General features: G+C 35.0%; 1 protein-coding gene across 1 annotated transcript; it reads left to right on the plus strand.

The window, feature by feature from the left end:
• The first annotated feature begins 1,770 nt into the window (after positions 1 to 1,770).
• On the plus strand, positions 1,771 to 16,923 carry LOC101745086 (uncharacterized). The gene is made up of 7 exons (XM_038010617.2): positions 1,771 to 2,057; positions 7,706 to 7,912; positions 11,364 to 11,534; positions 11,844 to 11,944; positions 14,049 to 14,210; positions 15,189 to 15,403; positions 15,928 to 16,923. The coding sequence occupies exons 2-7, from the start codon at positions 7,732 to 7,734 to the stop codon at positions 16,118 to 16,120; spliced, it is 1,023 nt and encodes a 340-aa protein (XP_037866545.1). The 5' UTR covers positions 1,771 to 2,057; positions 7,706 to 7,731; the 3' UTR covers positions 16,121 to 16,923.
• The last annotated feature ends 1,301 nt before the right edge of the window (positions 16,924 to 18,224 follow it).

Below are 18,224 nucleotides of genomic sequence, written 5' to 3' on the forward strand. Positions count from 1 at the left end.
CCAGGAAGGTCCAGTACCTAGGAGTCACTCTGGATACATCAATGATATTCCGCCCACACATAAAGTCTGTCCGTGATCGCGCCGCGTTTATTCTCGGCAGATATGATTTGTATGCGGAGTAAAATGTCCCTTCGGAATAATGTAGCACTTTACAAAACTTCCATAAGATCCGTTATGACATACGCGAGTGTGGTGTTCGCTCAGGCGACCCGCACACACACAGTCACCCTCTAATCCCTACAGTCCCGTTTTTGCAGGTTAGCCGTCGGAGCGCCGTGGTTCATGAGAAACGTTGACCTAAACGACGATCTGGATTTTGAATCGATCCGGGATACCTGAAGTCGGTGTCGGAACGGTATTTCGATAAGGCCATGCGTCATGATAAGGCCTTATCGTTGCCGCCGCACACTATTACCCGACTCCTGCTCACGCAGGAGCTAGTCGCCGTCGACGCCCTAGACACGTCCTTACGGACCCAATAACTTTTCCATTAGGCACCTTCAGCTCTAACAATAGGAGCAGGCTTAGGGGCTCTGGTAGCCGTACTCGTCGAACTCGAACTTAGGTCTTCGGAGGCGGTTGGGCAGCTGTTAGCAAATCCCTTAAATTTTGGCTAAGCCTTTGCTCGTCCACCTGTCCTGGTGAAACCAGAAAGGCCTCAGGGTCACCAGTAATCCTTCCTGTAAAAAAAAATTGGCCACATTTTTTTAAGGACGCGTACGTTTCGTTTCGGTGTAAAGTGACAGATGCTCTTCAAGTAACATTTTTAATTTCGGGCTTTTGCCTTTTTTTTACAAAAAAAATAAAATTATATATAGATTGGTATAAAAGCTAAAAGTATCAATTTGTTCAATCACTAAACTCAAACCACTATCAAAGATCTTCAAGGATTTCAGCAAGTCAAGTAAAGTGATTCATCGATTATATTCTGAGCGACATTTTATAAGCATACTCGTATTGTTATGAATTTCTCGTCCACTATTAGAGTCTGGCTAGCGTTGACTTTTAAAACGTAAACAAAATATTTCTATTTCCGTATCAACTTTTTTCATGAAATTCACAGAGGTATGTTTGAGAGTACCTCTCTGAAATAAAATTGTTTTATTCAAGTATTTTTGTTGATGACGGTGCCCCCGGATCGCGGGTACATTGCTCTGTGCTGATAACTCTATTAATATCATGTGTCTCGAAATGTACTGTGCCACCCAATCACCACACGTCGATATGCACAGTGGATCAAACAAGACGTTGTTTGGTCATCTGGAATTATTGTCAATGATTTCACTGGAAAACACATTTGAACTGGTGGCTGTTATATATTTTTCAGTATTTCAAGTAATAAATTTATTGCGTTAGAGTATAAACTTAGATTAAATGACGCAGGCCGTTTCACAGTTTCCTCAAAACCATTTCATCATTCTGCAAAAGCAACGATGCTAATGTTTGAACTATGCTCGATGATTAAGCAAACAGAGTTATTAAATTAATCATTAAAAAAAACATTCCATTTCAGTAATCATCAATAAAAATAAAGCCTTACTTTGTCTTGACTTTCTTGTCCTTAAAAAGTATCACCAACCAACAGTAGGTATTGAAACAGTTGTTTGTTCAAGTTCCAATATTGTCGATAAATGACCTTTGACCGATTAATAGAGCATAACAATATAAATAATATTATACGATAATAAGTGTTGACATAAAGATAACTTCACTGAATAAGTAAACATTCATAGGTATATGATAGATAATTCTCTTTTGAAGCTCTATGGTAAGACAGTCTTTAATACCAGTCTGTAGATAGCGAACTATCTTATAGGTTCATTTGGTTGTTTTCGTACAGATTATATTGAGTTCGTTGGTTTTAGTGTGTTCTTGATAGCTTCACTGTGCGCGCCAGCATAGATACCAGCGATACGCGTGTGTTTGGGACAGTGCGTCGTGCGTGTTGGCGTCTCGCTTTGCTCCTACGATACGATGTTTTTCTGACTAATTATTTAATGTTTTTTTTATGAATTTTTTGAAACGCGGAATATAAATTTGAAAACATTTTAAGCCCGGTAAGTTGTTATTTTGTCTTTTGTCTTTGTAAACGAAATAGTTACTTATTAACTATTTAGTTGTTAAATCTATAACTATGTAGACAGCGTAAACATTATAAGAAACCATGGATCTTGTGTTGTATTATTTTAGATCATATTAGATTATAATGAAGCAATAATAGTAAACTTATTAAATTAGCTATTGTGCGTGTGTATGCTTCTGATTTAAAGTTTTTGTTTGTTAATTTTGTAAATAGGTAAGCTCACTTTAATAATTTATCACGTATAATGAACGTACATATTTTGTTGCATGTGTCTGGGATAACGAGACCACGGAATATTCCATTACACAATTTAAATCACACCAAATATCACACTGGCGAGCTATCACTGTTACTATGTGAGTGCGTCCAACTCATGGAAAACAACTTACGTGGGCGGTACTCACTATTATTTATTTACGAGCATCTTCATATTATTAGTTAAGAATACAAAGCACAGTCAAATAAATTATCGAAGTACGAATTTATTACGTTTGTGTTGAATAAGAATATATGGTTCTCAAGGTTACATGGGAAGTAGCCAAGGATATTTATTCTCTTCGGGAGCAAGGTCTGTTATATCTACGTTGTTTGACAATTTGATTGATACCATTATTTCGTTTAGTTTTTCAAATTAAATTTGTGTGCCAGTCTCTATAATTTTTTAACTATCATTTGGAATAGTTTTGGTTTTGGTTAGTTTAGGTTGTGATTACAATCTCTTCTACAAGTCTTCTTTAGATTGTAAATTACAATATAATAATTGTATTGCCTCTAAAAGTACTCGCATCATAAAACGTAAAAAAAGTTTATGATACAATGATGCATTTGTGATGTAACTTTTAATTTTTTAGTCAATTTAAATAAACACACACTGTACTACTTTTAAGCTTTTTTTATGCTTACGACGAGACATAAATGCTTATTTTTGTTCAATATATAATTTTGTAAGAAAGCTTTCTTAAGCAAAACGCGGCATTTGATTAATATTCATATAGTATTAAAACTCTATGTTTATAATTGTTTATCAATAATATAACTAGTAACTGTTTGAACGCACAAAGCTATCATAAGTATTGTAAACACCATTATCTAACGGTGGTGGTCTAACGACGAATTGTAGCTGTTAACGAGTTCTCGAAATATCGGTATAGTATAAATTATAATCTATTAAATAATAGTGCTTATAATATCGATAGCCACGAAAGTTTATAAGAAGTATTGTAGTTTTGTTGTTTTAAATTTCGTAATATTTGTTAAGAAAGCTGACTTCAAAAAAATATATGAGAATGTCATCAATGTAGTCGAAGTCAATTAAATATGAATTTTTGAGGATAACTCAAAAACTAGTGGTCAGATCTTAATAAAATTGATAAAATGAGATTGGGAATGCCAGTTAGAAATATTACAAATACTCTAAATTTATAATGCAATCATGCCACCAGTTGTTATTGTATACGCGCTTTTTCTGTTTTGAAACGCAAAGGACAGGAATTATTTAGGTTAAATATACATTTCAATGTCACTTCTAGCCGTTGATAAAATAGTTAATGTTATCATTTAATGTGTTTTCGAACTTAAAATCTACTAGATGTTAAGGAATCATTAGACATGATGTAAATGACACCAAACCAAGAAATGTGTTCGAAGGTTTTAATTTATTGTATGATGGCTATCACATCATTCAAACTGGAACGTACGAGTATATCTGCATCACGGGAGAAATGGGCATGATCATACCGATTATATACCAAAATATTAGGAACATACGTTGCACAAAAGATAATTATTGAATTTTATTGCGGTCAATTTCAATACACATTACCAAATTATTATTAAAAAATTACCTAAACGTTACCAAATTATTTCACTATTGTAAATTTCCAAAATGCAATACAAATGAAAGAATTTACATTACGTACATCGTTTTCGTGAATTGTTTCGTAAATCCGACGCTGATTTGAAACGAAAGGGGGCGATCTATCGCGTTCTCCGAAAAGTATTGTTCTGCAGAACAGCATATTTTACTTCTGTTTAGAGTTACCATGTCGGCAATCATCAGAGTTACTCGGTCCATTTTATGAGGTAGGTACATACCATTCTATTTATTATATTGAAGGATATCGACTTTGGCATAGGTGAGATCGGTTTCAGAAAATTGTTAGCATAACTCACCGAATATTTAAACATCTATAATCATTTGAGCGACGAATAATAATGTAAAACGCAATTACTGGAACTGGGCAACGAATGAAATTAGGTTCAATTTTGAATTAAAACAACCAATTTAAACATGCTTCAAGCTCAGGTGTTTTTCGGGGGCTTAATATATTGTTTTCTGTGAAAACGGCGTTCACAAATTCACAAATGTCTCGGCTGGTACGGACTCAAAAGTTTCTTGTTCTAATTTATGTTTATTTATATTATGATTTATAATTAATATTACGTATTGATGATATAATACTGAGGAGTAGACAAAGTATTCAAATCGTAAAAATTTCTGGTGAATATATCAGAATTATTCCGATTGTATTAAATTATGTATTGTTAGCTTCGATCAATAATAGTACTAGATTCCCGATAAGCGCTTCAAAAACGGCCCGAAAAATAAGTCTTATTTCAAATTAGTATGGTCCAAAACATAGAAATAGAGAAAAGAATAAAATCAACATGGAACAAGTACTGGGGTCTCAAGGATATTTTTAAGGATAATCTACCACAAGCCATTAAAACAAAAGTCATGAACTCGAGCCTTTTGCCATGTTTGACATATGGTTGTCAAACGTGGAAATTCACTGCCGAAACAAGAAAAAAGATAAGCGTCTGTCAGAGAGGACTCGAACGAAGCATCAGAATTATTCCGATTGTATTAAATTATGTATTGTTAGTTATGATTTTCAATATAATTATGCACTGTAGAGTCGGTATTTACACGTAAGCGATAAGCGTCTGATGTGATCGCACTCTGACCCTTCATTCCTCTCTACATGATATTATAGCGTTGGGGAGACTAATTGTTATTCAAAGTAAATTATAAAAAAACAATATTGCTTAAAATGTATTGAAAATTCAAACAACAAAAAACAGAAGGCATTATTAATTTGCAACAGAGCGAGATCTTAATAAAATTGTTAGTTATGGCTTAAAGTTATTATTACCGATAGAGCACAATCATGGAGACAAGATGCGTGGTGAACATTGAGGGTTATGAATATTTTGAGAAATTATTAAAATACGGTTTCTTTTTCATTTGTTTTCCCGCCATTCATTTTCACTATTGTAGCTCACATGTAGGTAGGATCCACAGTGGTAACCAACTGAAAAAACTGAACAATGAAGTAATCCGAAGAAAAGCTATTTTGGTTTTAATCTAACTACAAACTTGAGCAAAAAAACAATAGCAAGTGGGAGATAGAATTTTATATTAAATTATCCCCTCAATTCTAATTAATAAACACATTGCTCACATAGGAGTTGGCGGAAATTCAGAGATTCTCACAGAGATAAATTCTGAGATTTATTATAACATGTTAATACGCGAACAGATAACTTTGACAGTTTTTAAGCACATTGCGAGCATGGTGCAGTGTAAAACGTGTCATAGTTTAATGAAATAATATGAATATTGTCCATGGGATGTATTTTATTCCAAATCTGTACGTACAAATGGAAAATTCACATCTTCAATAATGTTCAAACCAAATGATTTTTAATTAATTGCAGCCCAGTTTGATCGACTTGACGATTTCTAGTTTTTCGAAGGTGAACTTCTTTATCATTATTGTTATTTGAAGCTCTATAAAACGAAAATAACACTAGAAAAGCGACAGATACAAGAGAGAAACAAATATATTTATAGGATTTACCTTACGAAATAATGAGTTAATATACTTATGAAGGTTGCACTTACCGCACATGTCCACAGGCTTTTTTGTAGTGGTGTTGACGTGTTTTTCTTAATTGCTTAGTTGTGTGAACGAAAACCCGTAAACACAGCCTACCTGGTTTAAAATGACTGTAGCCCGTTGACATCACAACGCATATGCACGCGATTGTGTCCTTAGTTTGATTAGCATTAGCATGATATTCATAGGTGATAGAACCTTCATATCAGATAGGGCAGATTTACCTATGAGTCAATAAAGTAATCTTTTGTTTTATTGCTTAGATGGGTGGACGAGCTCACAGCCCACCTGGTCTTAAGTGGTTACTGGAGCCCATAGACATCTACAACGTAAATGCGCCACCCACCTTGAGATATAAGTTCTAAGGTCTCGAGTATCATTACAACGGCGGCCCCACCCTTCAAACTGAAACGCATTACTGCTTTACGGCAGAAATAGTCAGGGTGGTTGTACCTACTCGCGCCGACTCACAAGAGGTCCTTCCACCAGTAATCTATAACTAGAAATAGAACTGAAATAGAACCACTATAATTAGAAATAGAAATGATCGACACAATGTTTTTTTATTTTACCTCTATATATAAAAATGAATTGCTGTTCGTTAGTCTCGCTAAAACTCGAGAACGGCTGGACCGATTTGGCTAATTTTGCTCTTGAATTATTTGTGGAAGTCCAGAGAAGGTTTAAAAGGTAGATAAATATGAAAATACTCGGAATTAAATAAAAATAACAATTTTGTTTTTCCTTTGATGTGTCCTCCGTCGGACGGATTCCTTTTGTTTGTTTTAAGTTTATTTTATACAAAAGTTTAGGTCTTTTATGTATAGATTGAGGCACTACGAAGTCTGCCGGGTCAGCTAGTTTATTATAAATGTACATACAAAGATAATTAATTCTATAGATACAACTGTCAATGCAAAGCTCTTCCTCGTTCCGTTCCAATTCCCAACTCAGACACCTATTGATCGCATTATGATAGAGGGACGCCGGACAGGGCCCTACATTTGCTCGATACTTATAACTTTTCTTGATATTTACTAAATTGAATATCATAACTATAATTATCATATAATTACAAGTTGCTTTCAATTCTGGAATCCCACACAATCAACAGAAAATAGACGCTTATCTTCTGAAAATCTAAGGTTGAGGGTTTCGTGTACTGAATTATAATAATATAATTTAAATACAAGCAGTTTACTTTGGTGGTAACATAATTGAGTGTTTTCTTTAAATGAAGAACTGCGAAACGTCTACGATACTAAGTACCTACTTACTGTTAATATCCGATCATAGTTGCTCTGGCTGTGGAGTGTACCATTATTTCATTTGTATATATTATATACTAGCGACCTGCCCTCGCTTCGCTTCGGAAACTGAAATTTATTATTGATTTCTCCACTATTTAATGGATTTTATTATACATGTAAACCTTCCTCTTCGATCACACTATCTATTAAAAAAAACCGCATCAAAATCCGTTGCGTAGTTTTAAAGATTTAAGTATACATAGGGACAGAGAAAGCGTCTTTGTTTTATACTATGTAGTGATTACGGCACTGTATTACTGCACATTCGACATAAAGACTACAGAATGAACGAAAGGACGTGAACCTATTTGACGATATTATTCGAACCAAATGTGCGTTAACTTATCTACAATGTTGTGTAAGTGGCATTTTTATCACCTTACTTATCTGTTTTACATATTTCTGTCTAGACAAATCTGGACAAAAAGCTCGAACGATGACTCCACCTAGCAGCGAGAATACAGAAGCTCCGCACATAGTTGTGCTGGACGGTGGGTTCTCGACACAGCTGTCTTGCCACGTCGGGCATGTCATCGACGGTGATCCACTGTGGAGTGCTCGTTTTATCCACACACATCCAAACGAAGTTGTCAATACGCATCTCGATTTTTTGAGAGGTAAGTTATTATATATACTAAAAATAAAATTGAAATACGCTTTTTTTACAAAAAAAAACTTTTTTCTAACACTATTTTTAATTCAAATTTATTAAAATTTATTTTATATTTTTTAGTTGGATTTTCTATAAAAGCGTATTTTTTTAGTTTTTTAAAATTTTATTTATTTTTCATTCTTTAGTTGAATTTCAATTTTTTCTTTTTTTTTTTAATATTGAATTGTCATCGGTCCTTAATAAGTATGCCAATTTTTAGTTAATCCGACGTTTTGAAGGGGATAAAAATCATGTTCAAAGATTCCGTTACATACTAACATACGTCTGAAGCTAACAAAAGCGTATTAAAAAAATTTTTTGATAATGAAAGCATATAATAGTTGAGGTTTTTAATATTATAACATTAAAAGTGATATCTGATAAATTTTCACTTACTTATATTCTCATACTCATTACTGGTGGTACGACCTCTTGTGAGTCCGCACGGGTAGGTACCACCACCCTGCCTATTTCTGCCGTGAAGCAGTAATGCGTTTCGGTTTTAAGGGTGGGGCAGACTGTAACTGTATTCTCTATAACACTAATACTTAGAACTCATATCTCAGGGTGGGTGGCGGTATTTACGTTATGGATGTCTATGGGCTCCGGTAACCACTTAACACCAGGTGGGCTGTGAGCTCGTTCACCCATCTATGCAACAAAAAAAAACTCATAATAGTACTTATAATACTTCTTTATGAAGTCCTTGTGGCCTAAATATAAGACGTCCGATGTACTTTTATAAAGCGAAACGACCATGCTTGTGTTGAAATCCCGCAAAATTTGTATATTTGTAATAGCCCATATTGTAAGATTTAAGCAAGAACGGGTATTATCACATTAGGGTAAAGTAAGGCTTATATAAAAATATAAGACCGACTGAGTCTCTCGTCTTATCTTCTCAGTGGGTCGCGAATCCGATCCGGTGGTAGATTCAGCGAAGCACTGCTCTTGCTAGGGATTCTGTTAGCCAACTCTCAGGTTGAGCCCGTGAGCTTTCCGATTGTTCCGCGAGTAATTGGAATAGCCCTTAGGCTACCAACGATTATGTAGATAAAAATATATTATAGTTTAATTAGGTAGATAAAAATGTAATAAATATTATGTATGAGCTCGAGTATCACTTGATTCTAAGTAGGCTGTGTACTTGGTCACTTACCATTGCAGCGAAATAAAAACTTAGCCTAAATATTATTTTATTATATATTATAATCAATTTATTTTATATTTAAAAAATAGATGACGAATTAAGAGCAACTGTTTCAAAAAGGCGCGGCGAGCTGGCGACTACCTATGGTTCATTATGGTTTCAAAACTAAACTAATGCACTGAACAGTATTTTAATATACTTAAAAAAACATTATTTTATATCAACAGTGGGATAGAAGTTGATTGCCGTTTTAATTCGGCAGACACAAGGGTAAATGAGACATTTTGGTGTTCAACGGCTACCAGAATATGGAGATGTAAAAATGTGAATGCCGCCCCATCTGCCTTGAGACATGAGGTTAAATTCTGAATTGTGTTGATTGGTCTGATATTCTACTTTTAAATCTAACACATGAATGCTTTGTGGCAAAAATAGGCAGCACGTGACTGGCAGATCTCAAGAGACTCGTACACTAACATTATGTAGATAGATAAGTGAGTTATTAAAGGTTTGGAATACAGAGAATAGAAAGTGTAGAAATAAAAATAGAAGAACAGCTGAAAAATATAGGTTAAATGTATTAAAAAGATTACATTGGCCGGGAGGTAAAGCCGGTAGAGTCGTGTTAAATAGTTCTTCTGAAGTAACTGTGTGCACATATTACGTTTGTGATAAAACTGCGTTATATCTTATGAATGCTCCCTGTACAATTTCTTCTTAATTAACATACTTCTTGTATGTAAATTAGTTATTTCTAGAATAAAAAAGCACCTAAAATATTTTCTAACCGCCAAATCGTTTCTAAAATAAGAAAGACAAACAAAAAATAGCCCATTTTGCTTTTAGTCAAACGAAAATGAACATAAAAAGATTCTTATTTCGAAATCACGGCCAGAAACTGCAAGACATGTTGCTACGTGAACATATTATGTACTCGTATTACGTATAAAGATAATGTTTATTGGTTTATGATGATAGATTATGATGATGTTATTAAATCACTTTACTCTTAATTCATATCTATAGCACAAAATATTTATTTTGATTCGTCTGACTAGATTAGATGTTCTTATCTGCGATAATAACGAGGACACACGCTCGTAGTTTTTATACATCGATTTTCAGTTAACTTCAGTTTTTGTCCGTCATTCTGTTGCATCTGACAGCGAGAGTGTGACCTCGTCTCGTGTCATCGTCCCCTGAAAGCGCTTTTCTTCGCCACAAAACGGACCGTTTCTTTTCATAGGCAAAAGCTGAAAAGTGTCTGCAAGCAAATAACTCCCTGGAGGCAAAAGCCTACTCAAAAAACTACTGCCTTGCTTTGTAACTTCTTCTGGGAGATATGATGTGAAAAAAATAAAATATGACCACGTACTTTGCAGAATTACGAAAACGTTTCACATCCTCTTTAAGAATGACAAATGCGAGATGTGAAAAGGCCAACGATTTTAATACATTCATTTATTTTCTTTTATTTGCAAACGGTTTCACTGTAATTTGCTGCAAAACGTGTAGGCAGTAAGAGCTGTTCTTGCCTACAATGATTACGTAGTTGTAACGTATCATCTGGGACAGAGTTAGGTAGCAAGTCTCAGCTGTTCCTCTGTGATTATTATGATTGACGTTGCAGCCAGTTGCCAAGTGATGCCGCTATTTCTCCGTCATCTAGTAACCACCTCTCATTTGCATACAACAAGGTACGCAGGCGGCAAGACACGAGTACTCGGTATAATACCGGTGCCTCGTATACAGACTATAGTTACGTGTATACAACGCCGCTTCATTAATCACGTTGTCTGTCTAATACCTTTCCATTCGCAAGCCTCGCTCCGCCTTCTGTTTATTACATAATTATTTTCTTCGACAGAACCGTTCGCTTTTCCCGGTCTCGCTTCCTTATTACTGACCTAGTCGAGCTCGAGTTGCATTACTTACTAAGTTTTAATAACGTATTTGTTTACGCCTCCACTGTTCGTTCATACTAAAAGCATAGTATGAAACAAAATTAAGCTCACATTTTAACTCGCAATTACGTGTACACTAACATAGTATGAGAAATATCGTTTTCAAATGTTGAGAACATTCTAATTGGATTTTAGTGAATAACGAACGTAATTTGATTGAAATTATTAAACAGTTCAGGCTTATGGTTGAGGTTTCAATGATTGAATTTTTTTTTTAGATATGTGTAATTGAGAATATGCTTTTTTGCACAAAGAAGTATTCTCCTCTTTCTGGTAGTTGATCGATTTCAATTTATTTGCAGCCGGGGCTGATTTAATCATTACCAATACATACCAAGCTTCAGTGGAAGGCTTCGTAGAGCATCTGGGAGTAACGAAAGAACAAGGTTATGAATTAATAGCCCGCGCAGTTCAGCTCGCTAAACAAGCCCGCACCCTCTATCTGGAAGAATACCGTGACTACGTTCAAAATGGTAGGTATTCAGGTTAAAATCGATTTCTTCACAGTGGCACACTTTATAATGAAGTCAATCAGTTACACATTCACAAAATAGTGTTTAATTTTAGCTTTGGAGTACATGTAATATTCTTTGTTCCCCTGTGAATTTTCAAGAATGTTTGCATTTTGTAGTAAACAAAGAATCTTTGGTTCGCACCCGCGAGGGTCGGGTGCAAGCACGCATTAATTACACTTTTCAAGGGTTGAAAGGTATTCTATTCAAATAGCGCTAAAACATAGAGTCTACATGTGTTTTGCTGAATAATTTTATTAAATTTTTTAGATGACATTCCACTCATAGTGGGTTCAGTCGGACCATATGGAGCTCATCTTCACGACGGTTCCGAATACGATGGCAGCTATGCAGACACCACGTCAATAGAGGTATATCAAATACAGTGATTTCTTAAAGAAATATATTTAGAAAAAGCTAACTAAAACATTTCTTTTAGTGTCGACTAGAATTTATGTAATCAATTTGGACAGATTTTTTAAATTTACAAAAGGTTTGCCTTGAGATTTCAATCCCCTTTTACAGTTAATTAAATATTTATGGGCGTCGATTACATTCGATTGTTGACGGAATCAGTTAAAAGGTTTTGTTGAATAAAAGCTTTCGTCAGAGTGATTTTCTGCTATCTCGAATTCTTTTTTAAATCTTGAATTCAATTTTTATACCCTTGGGTGAAAAACCTCTCTTTCTCTCTCTAGTCACTCATGCCATTAACGATAATTCATTATTAAGACCATGAATATTGTGAACGTCCTTGTTCGAATCCTGCAAAAGTTGTAAATTCACTTAGGTACATAAGCAATGTTAGTAAGTAGTTGAACATAAAGCGAAACTAGAACTTGAAAGTATATAAATTACAATGATTGTAGATCGCTTTGAGTCTGCGACGAATGACACCACCTTCATATTTCTTCCTACCAATGATATGTTACAAATGTTACGGATGAGCGTTGGTAGGCAGCGGCTTGGCTCTGCCCCTGGCATTGCTGAAGTCCATGGGCGACGGTAACCACTCACCATCAGGTGGGCCGTATGCTCGTCTGCCTACAAGGGCAATAAAAAAAAAAAAATTAACTTTCGATATCATATAGACTTTGTGTCGCATAGCTGATGGCATTTTTGTTTTGATCACGAAGTAAATATTGTTGTTGTCCTAGGGTACCCCGGTGGTAGGTACGTAGGCCCCTCACAAGTTGTCAAATTGGCCCTGTCTTGCGCTTGCTCCTTGATATCACTCCGGGTCATGCCGGCAGTCCTCATCTCGCTCTTCACGGTGCGTCGCCAAGTATGTACAGGGCGACCAGGTCTTCTCCTGCCAAGCAGTTGCTACTCAAACGCTAATAAATAACTTTTGTAAATTACGCAATACGCAATATTAGTCTATAATTATACAAACTTATCTGCATTTTTCTGCATTTTCCAGTCCGAATATCCCAAAACACCATTTGCAAGGAGCCACGATTTTAAGATCATAAATGCACAGTCAAATAAAAGCCATTTAAAGCGCCGGTCAAATCGTAAAGAGAGCCGTAAAGTTGCCTGCAAATTAAAAATTTACATCGGCAGTATGAAAAACTCCCACTCCATTTCTCATGGTTTTTTTTGTTGTCAGAGAGCATTTAACTGTGGGGTGGACAGTTAATTAACGAAACCTAGTACAAATGGATATCTGAAACAACCATTTCGAACGGAATTTGAATTGCTTATTAAATTGAATTTGTTGTTTTATTACATTTGTCTTGTAGACAACAAAAACAAGTATTTGTTTTTACTATCAAAACGCTTTAAAACTTGATCGAACTATTGAAATACCGAACATAATTGAATTCGGTTCAGAATAACTTTCAATAAATATGATGACGATGCAAGTCAATTCAAAGGATCAAACATGATTAGTTTATCCGACTTTCGATAAGAAGACACAGCTAGTTCGTCATTTTACTACCAACTATTAGTTTCCAACAATTCTTATAGACGGATCATTCGAAATTCTACTACTATGTATTAGTATCTTCACCATATTTTCTTATGTGATTACTTCTATTCCTTCTAAGTTTCCATTCTGAAAAGCGGGATAGCCATCTGAATGTCAGCATTCACATTGATGTCTATGTGCCTGGAAAATTTCCATTGTTTACATGGATAGTTCTGGGAAATTCAGGAATTTCATTAACCTTATTGTGCTTATCAAATACTAGCCGTACTCGCCTGCTTCGCTGTGCATTTAAAATTAACGTTATTATTTATGGTCATTATTATTAGGGAGTCCAACACTCATATAAATATTAGCCTATCCATTAAATACATGTATTTTCTACATGGATACCAAGTTTCAAGTTAATCGGATGCATGGTTCAGTAGTTATAGCGAAACGTCCGTAAAAACCACTGTAGATTTATATATTAGTATAGATAATCCTTATCTCCATATAAATATTGAAAAACAGAATAGTAATCAATGGGTTGTACTTTTTAGACTATGCGGGAATGGCATCGGCCCCGAATTCAAGCGCTGGTAGAAGCGGGAGTAGACCTCCTCGCACTAGAGACAATTCCATGTCAAGAGGAAGCAGAGACATTGTGTGATCTTCTACGGGAGTTTCCGGGTACAAAGGCTTGGCTTGCATTCAGTTGTAAAGTAAGTATGAAGTTCCATTTCACTTCATTTAATTTTGTTAAACCAAAACACGACTAGTTTTCATTTTATGATTTCTTATTTATTCCTTTTGCTCTTATGCAGCCTACTAGGAGAGAAAAAAATAAGAAACGTTAAAAAAAAAGTATAAAATTTAATTTGTTTAAATGTTTTGTATAGGTGTGAGAATTACAATTAATAGGAGATTTTATTTAACATTCTTCAAATGAATGCGAATTTAATATTTGTAAAATTGACCGACTGCAATGTTTTAGAATACGAAATAACTGAGTCGGGAATTTACAACGCTGTTTATTTTGTACACATTTGAATACTTTCCGGGCTGGTTCGGCAACTTGAAAAAACATACTCCGTGAACGATAACAAATTTAAATTAAGTGTTATTTCGAATAAATTTATTCAACTAAAACCAAAGACATTGATAGACTTAGACAGGTGAATAATTTACTTGTTTTTTTTTATTGTTTACATCGGTGGGCGAGCTCACAGCCCACCTGGTGTTGAGTGGTTACTGGAGCCCATAGACATCTACAACGTAAATGCGCCACCCACCTTGAGATATAAGTTTTAAGGTCCTCAGTATAGTTACAACGGCTGCCTCATCCTGCAAACCGAAACGCTTCGGCATTACTGCTGCGGCAGAAACAGGGACGGCCGGTGGTGCCTACCCGCGCGGACTCACAAGAGGTCCTATCACCAGTAATTACGCAAATCATGGTTTTGCGAGTTTGATATTTATTACACGATGTTATTCCTTCACCGTGGAAGTCAGTCATGAACATTTGTTAAGTACGTATTTTATTAGAAAAATTGGTACCCGCCTGGGATTTGAACACGGTGCATCGCTCAACACGAATGCACCGGACGTCTTATCCTTTAGGCCACGACAACTTACTACACTTGCCGTGTCGTGCTACACTTAGCATAAGTTTCCAATACAATAGATTAATATTTTTTTAGGACGATCAAAGTATAGCCCATGGAGAAAGTTTTCAAAAAGTCGCCAAGAAGTGTTGGGAATTGAATCCGGATCAGTTAGTGGCTGTAGGCGTGAATTGTTGTGCTCCGTCTTTCGTCTCTAACTTAATGAAGGGCTTCAATGACGACAGGCCACAAGCCCCAATTCCGCTTATTGTTTACCCTAATTCGGGCGAAAAATATAATCCTCAAATAGGGTAAGTGGATTACAAGGTCACTTTACCAATTATAACCAAAGCTTTGGCTCATCTAGCTTTCGCGAATTCTAATGAAAAGAGTTTTTGTCGGTTAGGTATAGTGTGCTAAAAGAAAAAAAAAACTTTTAAGACAATTGAAAATATATCCTTGTCGTTTGGTAATACATATATATTGTACTTTATTTTGACTATGTCGATAGTTCTTTATCATGATTACTCTTCTTATACAGTTAAAAAAATCATTGATCATATCGACGCTTGAAAGGCAAACGTGACTAAGCGACAATAACTGCTTTATACATAAATGATAGGCAATACCCATATTCAATGCGCAAAAAATATATATTTCTAGGTCTATTAAAATCATTTCAATCCTACAGCTAGATTCGTTAAAATAGATTTTTTTTCAAGTATTTCAACTTTAGATTAGTCTACTGTAAAGTTCACGCATTGTCGCTTAGTCACGTTTGCCTTTCAAGCGTCGATATGTATGTATAACATTTACATAAATTTGATTGTTTTAGTTGGATAGACCGTGACAAGTGCGAGCCCGTGGAGATATACATACAGGAGTGGCTGGACCTCGGCGTGAGGTACGTGGGCGGCTGCTGTCGCACGTACGCCGCAGACGTGTCTCGCATCCAAAACCAGGTGCACCGCTGGAGGGACAGATACCGCTTCCAAACCAAATACCAGTCGAATAACGGCTTGCATTAGAACCTCAATAGGTCTACTAGTATTGGCGAATTTTAAGCTTTAAATTCAGCTCATGACACTTCGATGATCGACCTATATGCATTCGTGATACGAATTAATAAACAAAAAGTGAATTAACTGTATTTCACAAAGCAACTATTTTAATTTTTAATTCGATTGGTACCTATAATAATAGAACTCAAATCGACCGTGTATCTGTACGCAATATACATAACGTCTAGTTTTATTCTTATTTCTGATCCAACAGTGCCATTTTAGGTAATAAATTAATTAGGTTACACAATTCATCGAATTGCATACAAAACTTTTTTGTAAATGCACATATTGTACATACCCTATATGTATACTCTATGTCTAAAAATACCAAAGAATTAAAAAGATTTGATTGTTATCTTATTTTCAATAAGTACCTAATGTTTACAAATACAAATATAGCGACAGAACACCAAAGAATTATTTAGAATAATAAACACAACATGCGATCAAGGTATAAGACTCTTAGGTATAAGATGATTATAATATAAAGTTGTCTCCTTTGTTGGAAGTAGGTAATCCGTCAGCTATACATAACCGTTCGTCGTCTTGCTGAAAGGGAACAATGACACGATACAAGTTTTGTTACAAAATTTCATTGTTAGAAATTATAATATCTACGTATAAATATAAGTGATTATAAGAATGTTTTTCTGGTTAGTTTTTAATACCATATTTTAGAGTCCTTATAGACTGTCCGTTCCGGACACTATGTAACAAATTGTCTATTTTAAAATAAATGAAAACGATTACTATATGTATGTCCTTTACCGAAAGCATTTTATTTTAATTCATAAATTGTTTTAGAGTAGTACGTTTCCCAATTTTAAAATATATTTATTCATAATTAAGTGATAAATTAATAAAGGTTTTTCCTTTTTTGGCTCCTCATAAAGACCTCGACGCCACACTATACAAGGTCAAAGATTATCAATTCAGAAATTCGCCAAATAAATAATACCTTAAAGTCAATTACGTGCTCATTTTGATATGATATATACATAAATATACCTAACATAGCCTATAAATACCAAGTTGATAAATAAGTGACATACAAAAAACCGCATCAGCCAATTGCGTCGTGCCAGATGAGTCGACGGTTTACCTTATGATATATGATACCCGTTGTTCATGGACAATAGCAACCATATAATAACCAATAACCAAGCAGCTGCTTACCGCTAAGGACTCCTCTCAAACTTCGTTTGAACATGGACATGTGATAGCGCTCGTGGAGCACCGCTAAGGGGAGTTAATTCCGGAGCCTTGGTACTGCCGTTGAAATGTAATCTTAGATCTTAAGAACAATATTAGGTACTCAAGATTACCTTGGTTCACCAAATGTTATTTTTTAACCTTTATATTAACTAATGCTCAGTTCTTAACATTGAATACCATTTTTAACAATAATATGAATATAACATGACTGGCCACGTGACAATTTAGAGAATTTTTTTTAACAATAAGATCCCAGTCAATTGTTACATACTAGGTTATAAAATAGGGTCGTTTAAGAGAATGGAAGAGGCAAGGAGTACCGACCAATTCAAAAGCGGCCGTCTTTGAAAACTTTCGTCAAAATCTCTAAGGTGGGAATGTGCCTTAGAATATGTGTAATTATTCTAAGGGAATGTGCATTGTACCTACACTAGAGTAAATTTTAAGGTTATGGCTAAATGATGGATGTTAATCCTCTATTCGTCAGTTTATTTCGCTATAGCTCAGTTCACATCGAAAACATTTTCAGTGTGATTTTTATGGTATATACTTTTTTATGTGAATTTATTTTGCTATCTATATATATAAAAATGAATTGCTGTTCGTTTGTCTCGCTAAAACTCGAAAACGGCTGGACCGATTTGGGGCTAATTTTGGTCTTGAATTATTTGTGGAAGTTCAGAGAAGGTTAAAAGGTAGATAAATCGGAATTAAATAAAAATAACAACTTTGTTTTTCCTTTGATGTATCCCCGTCGGTTTTAAGTTTATTTTATACAAAAGTTTAGGTCTTTCATTTATTAGAGGCACTACGAAATCTGCCGGGTCAGCTAGTTATATATAAATAATATACA

This window comes from Bombyx mori, chromosome 4 (genome assembly GCF_030269925.1).
Source record: "Bombyx mori chromosome 4, ASM3026992v2".
Classification (NCBI taxonomy): Eukaryota; Metazoa; Arthropoda; class Insecta; order Lepidoptera; family Bombycidae; genus Bombyx; species Bombyx mori.

Coding starts and splice junctions, on each gene's coding strand:
- LOC101745086 (XM_038010617.2), top strand. CDS start 7,732: ATGACTCCACCTAGCAGCGAGAATACAGAAGCTCCGCACATAGTTGTG. Junction 7,913..11,363: donor GCATCTCGATTTTTTGAGAG/GTAAGTTATTAT, acceptor ATTTATTTGCAG/CCGGGGCTGATTTAATCATT. Junction 15,404..15,927: donor AAATATAATCCTCAAATAGG/GTAAGTGGATTA, acceptor TGATTGTTTTAG/TTGGATAGACCGTGACAAGT.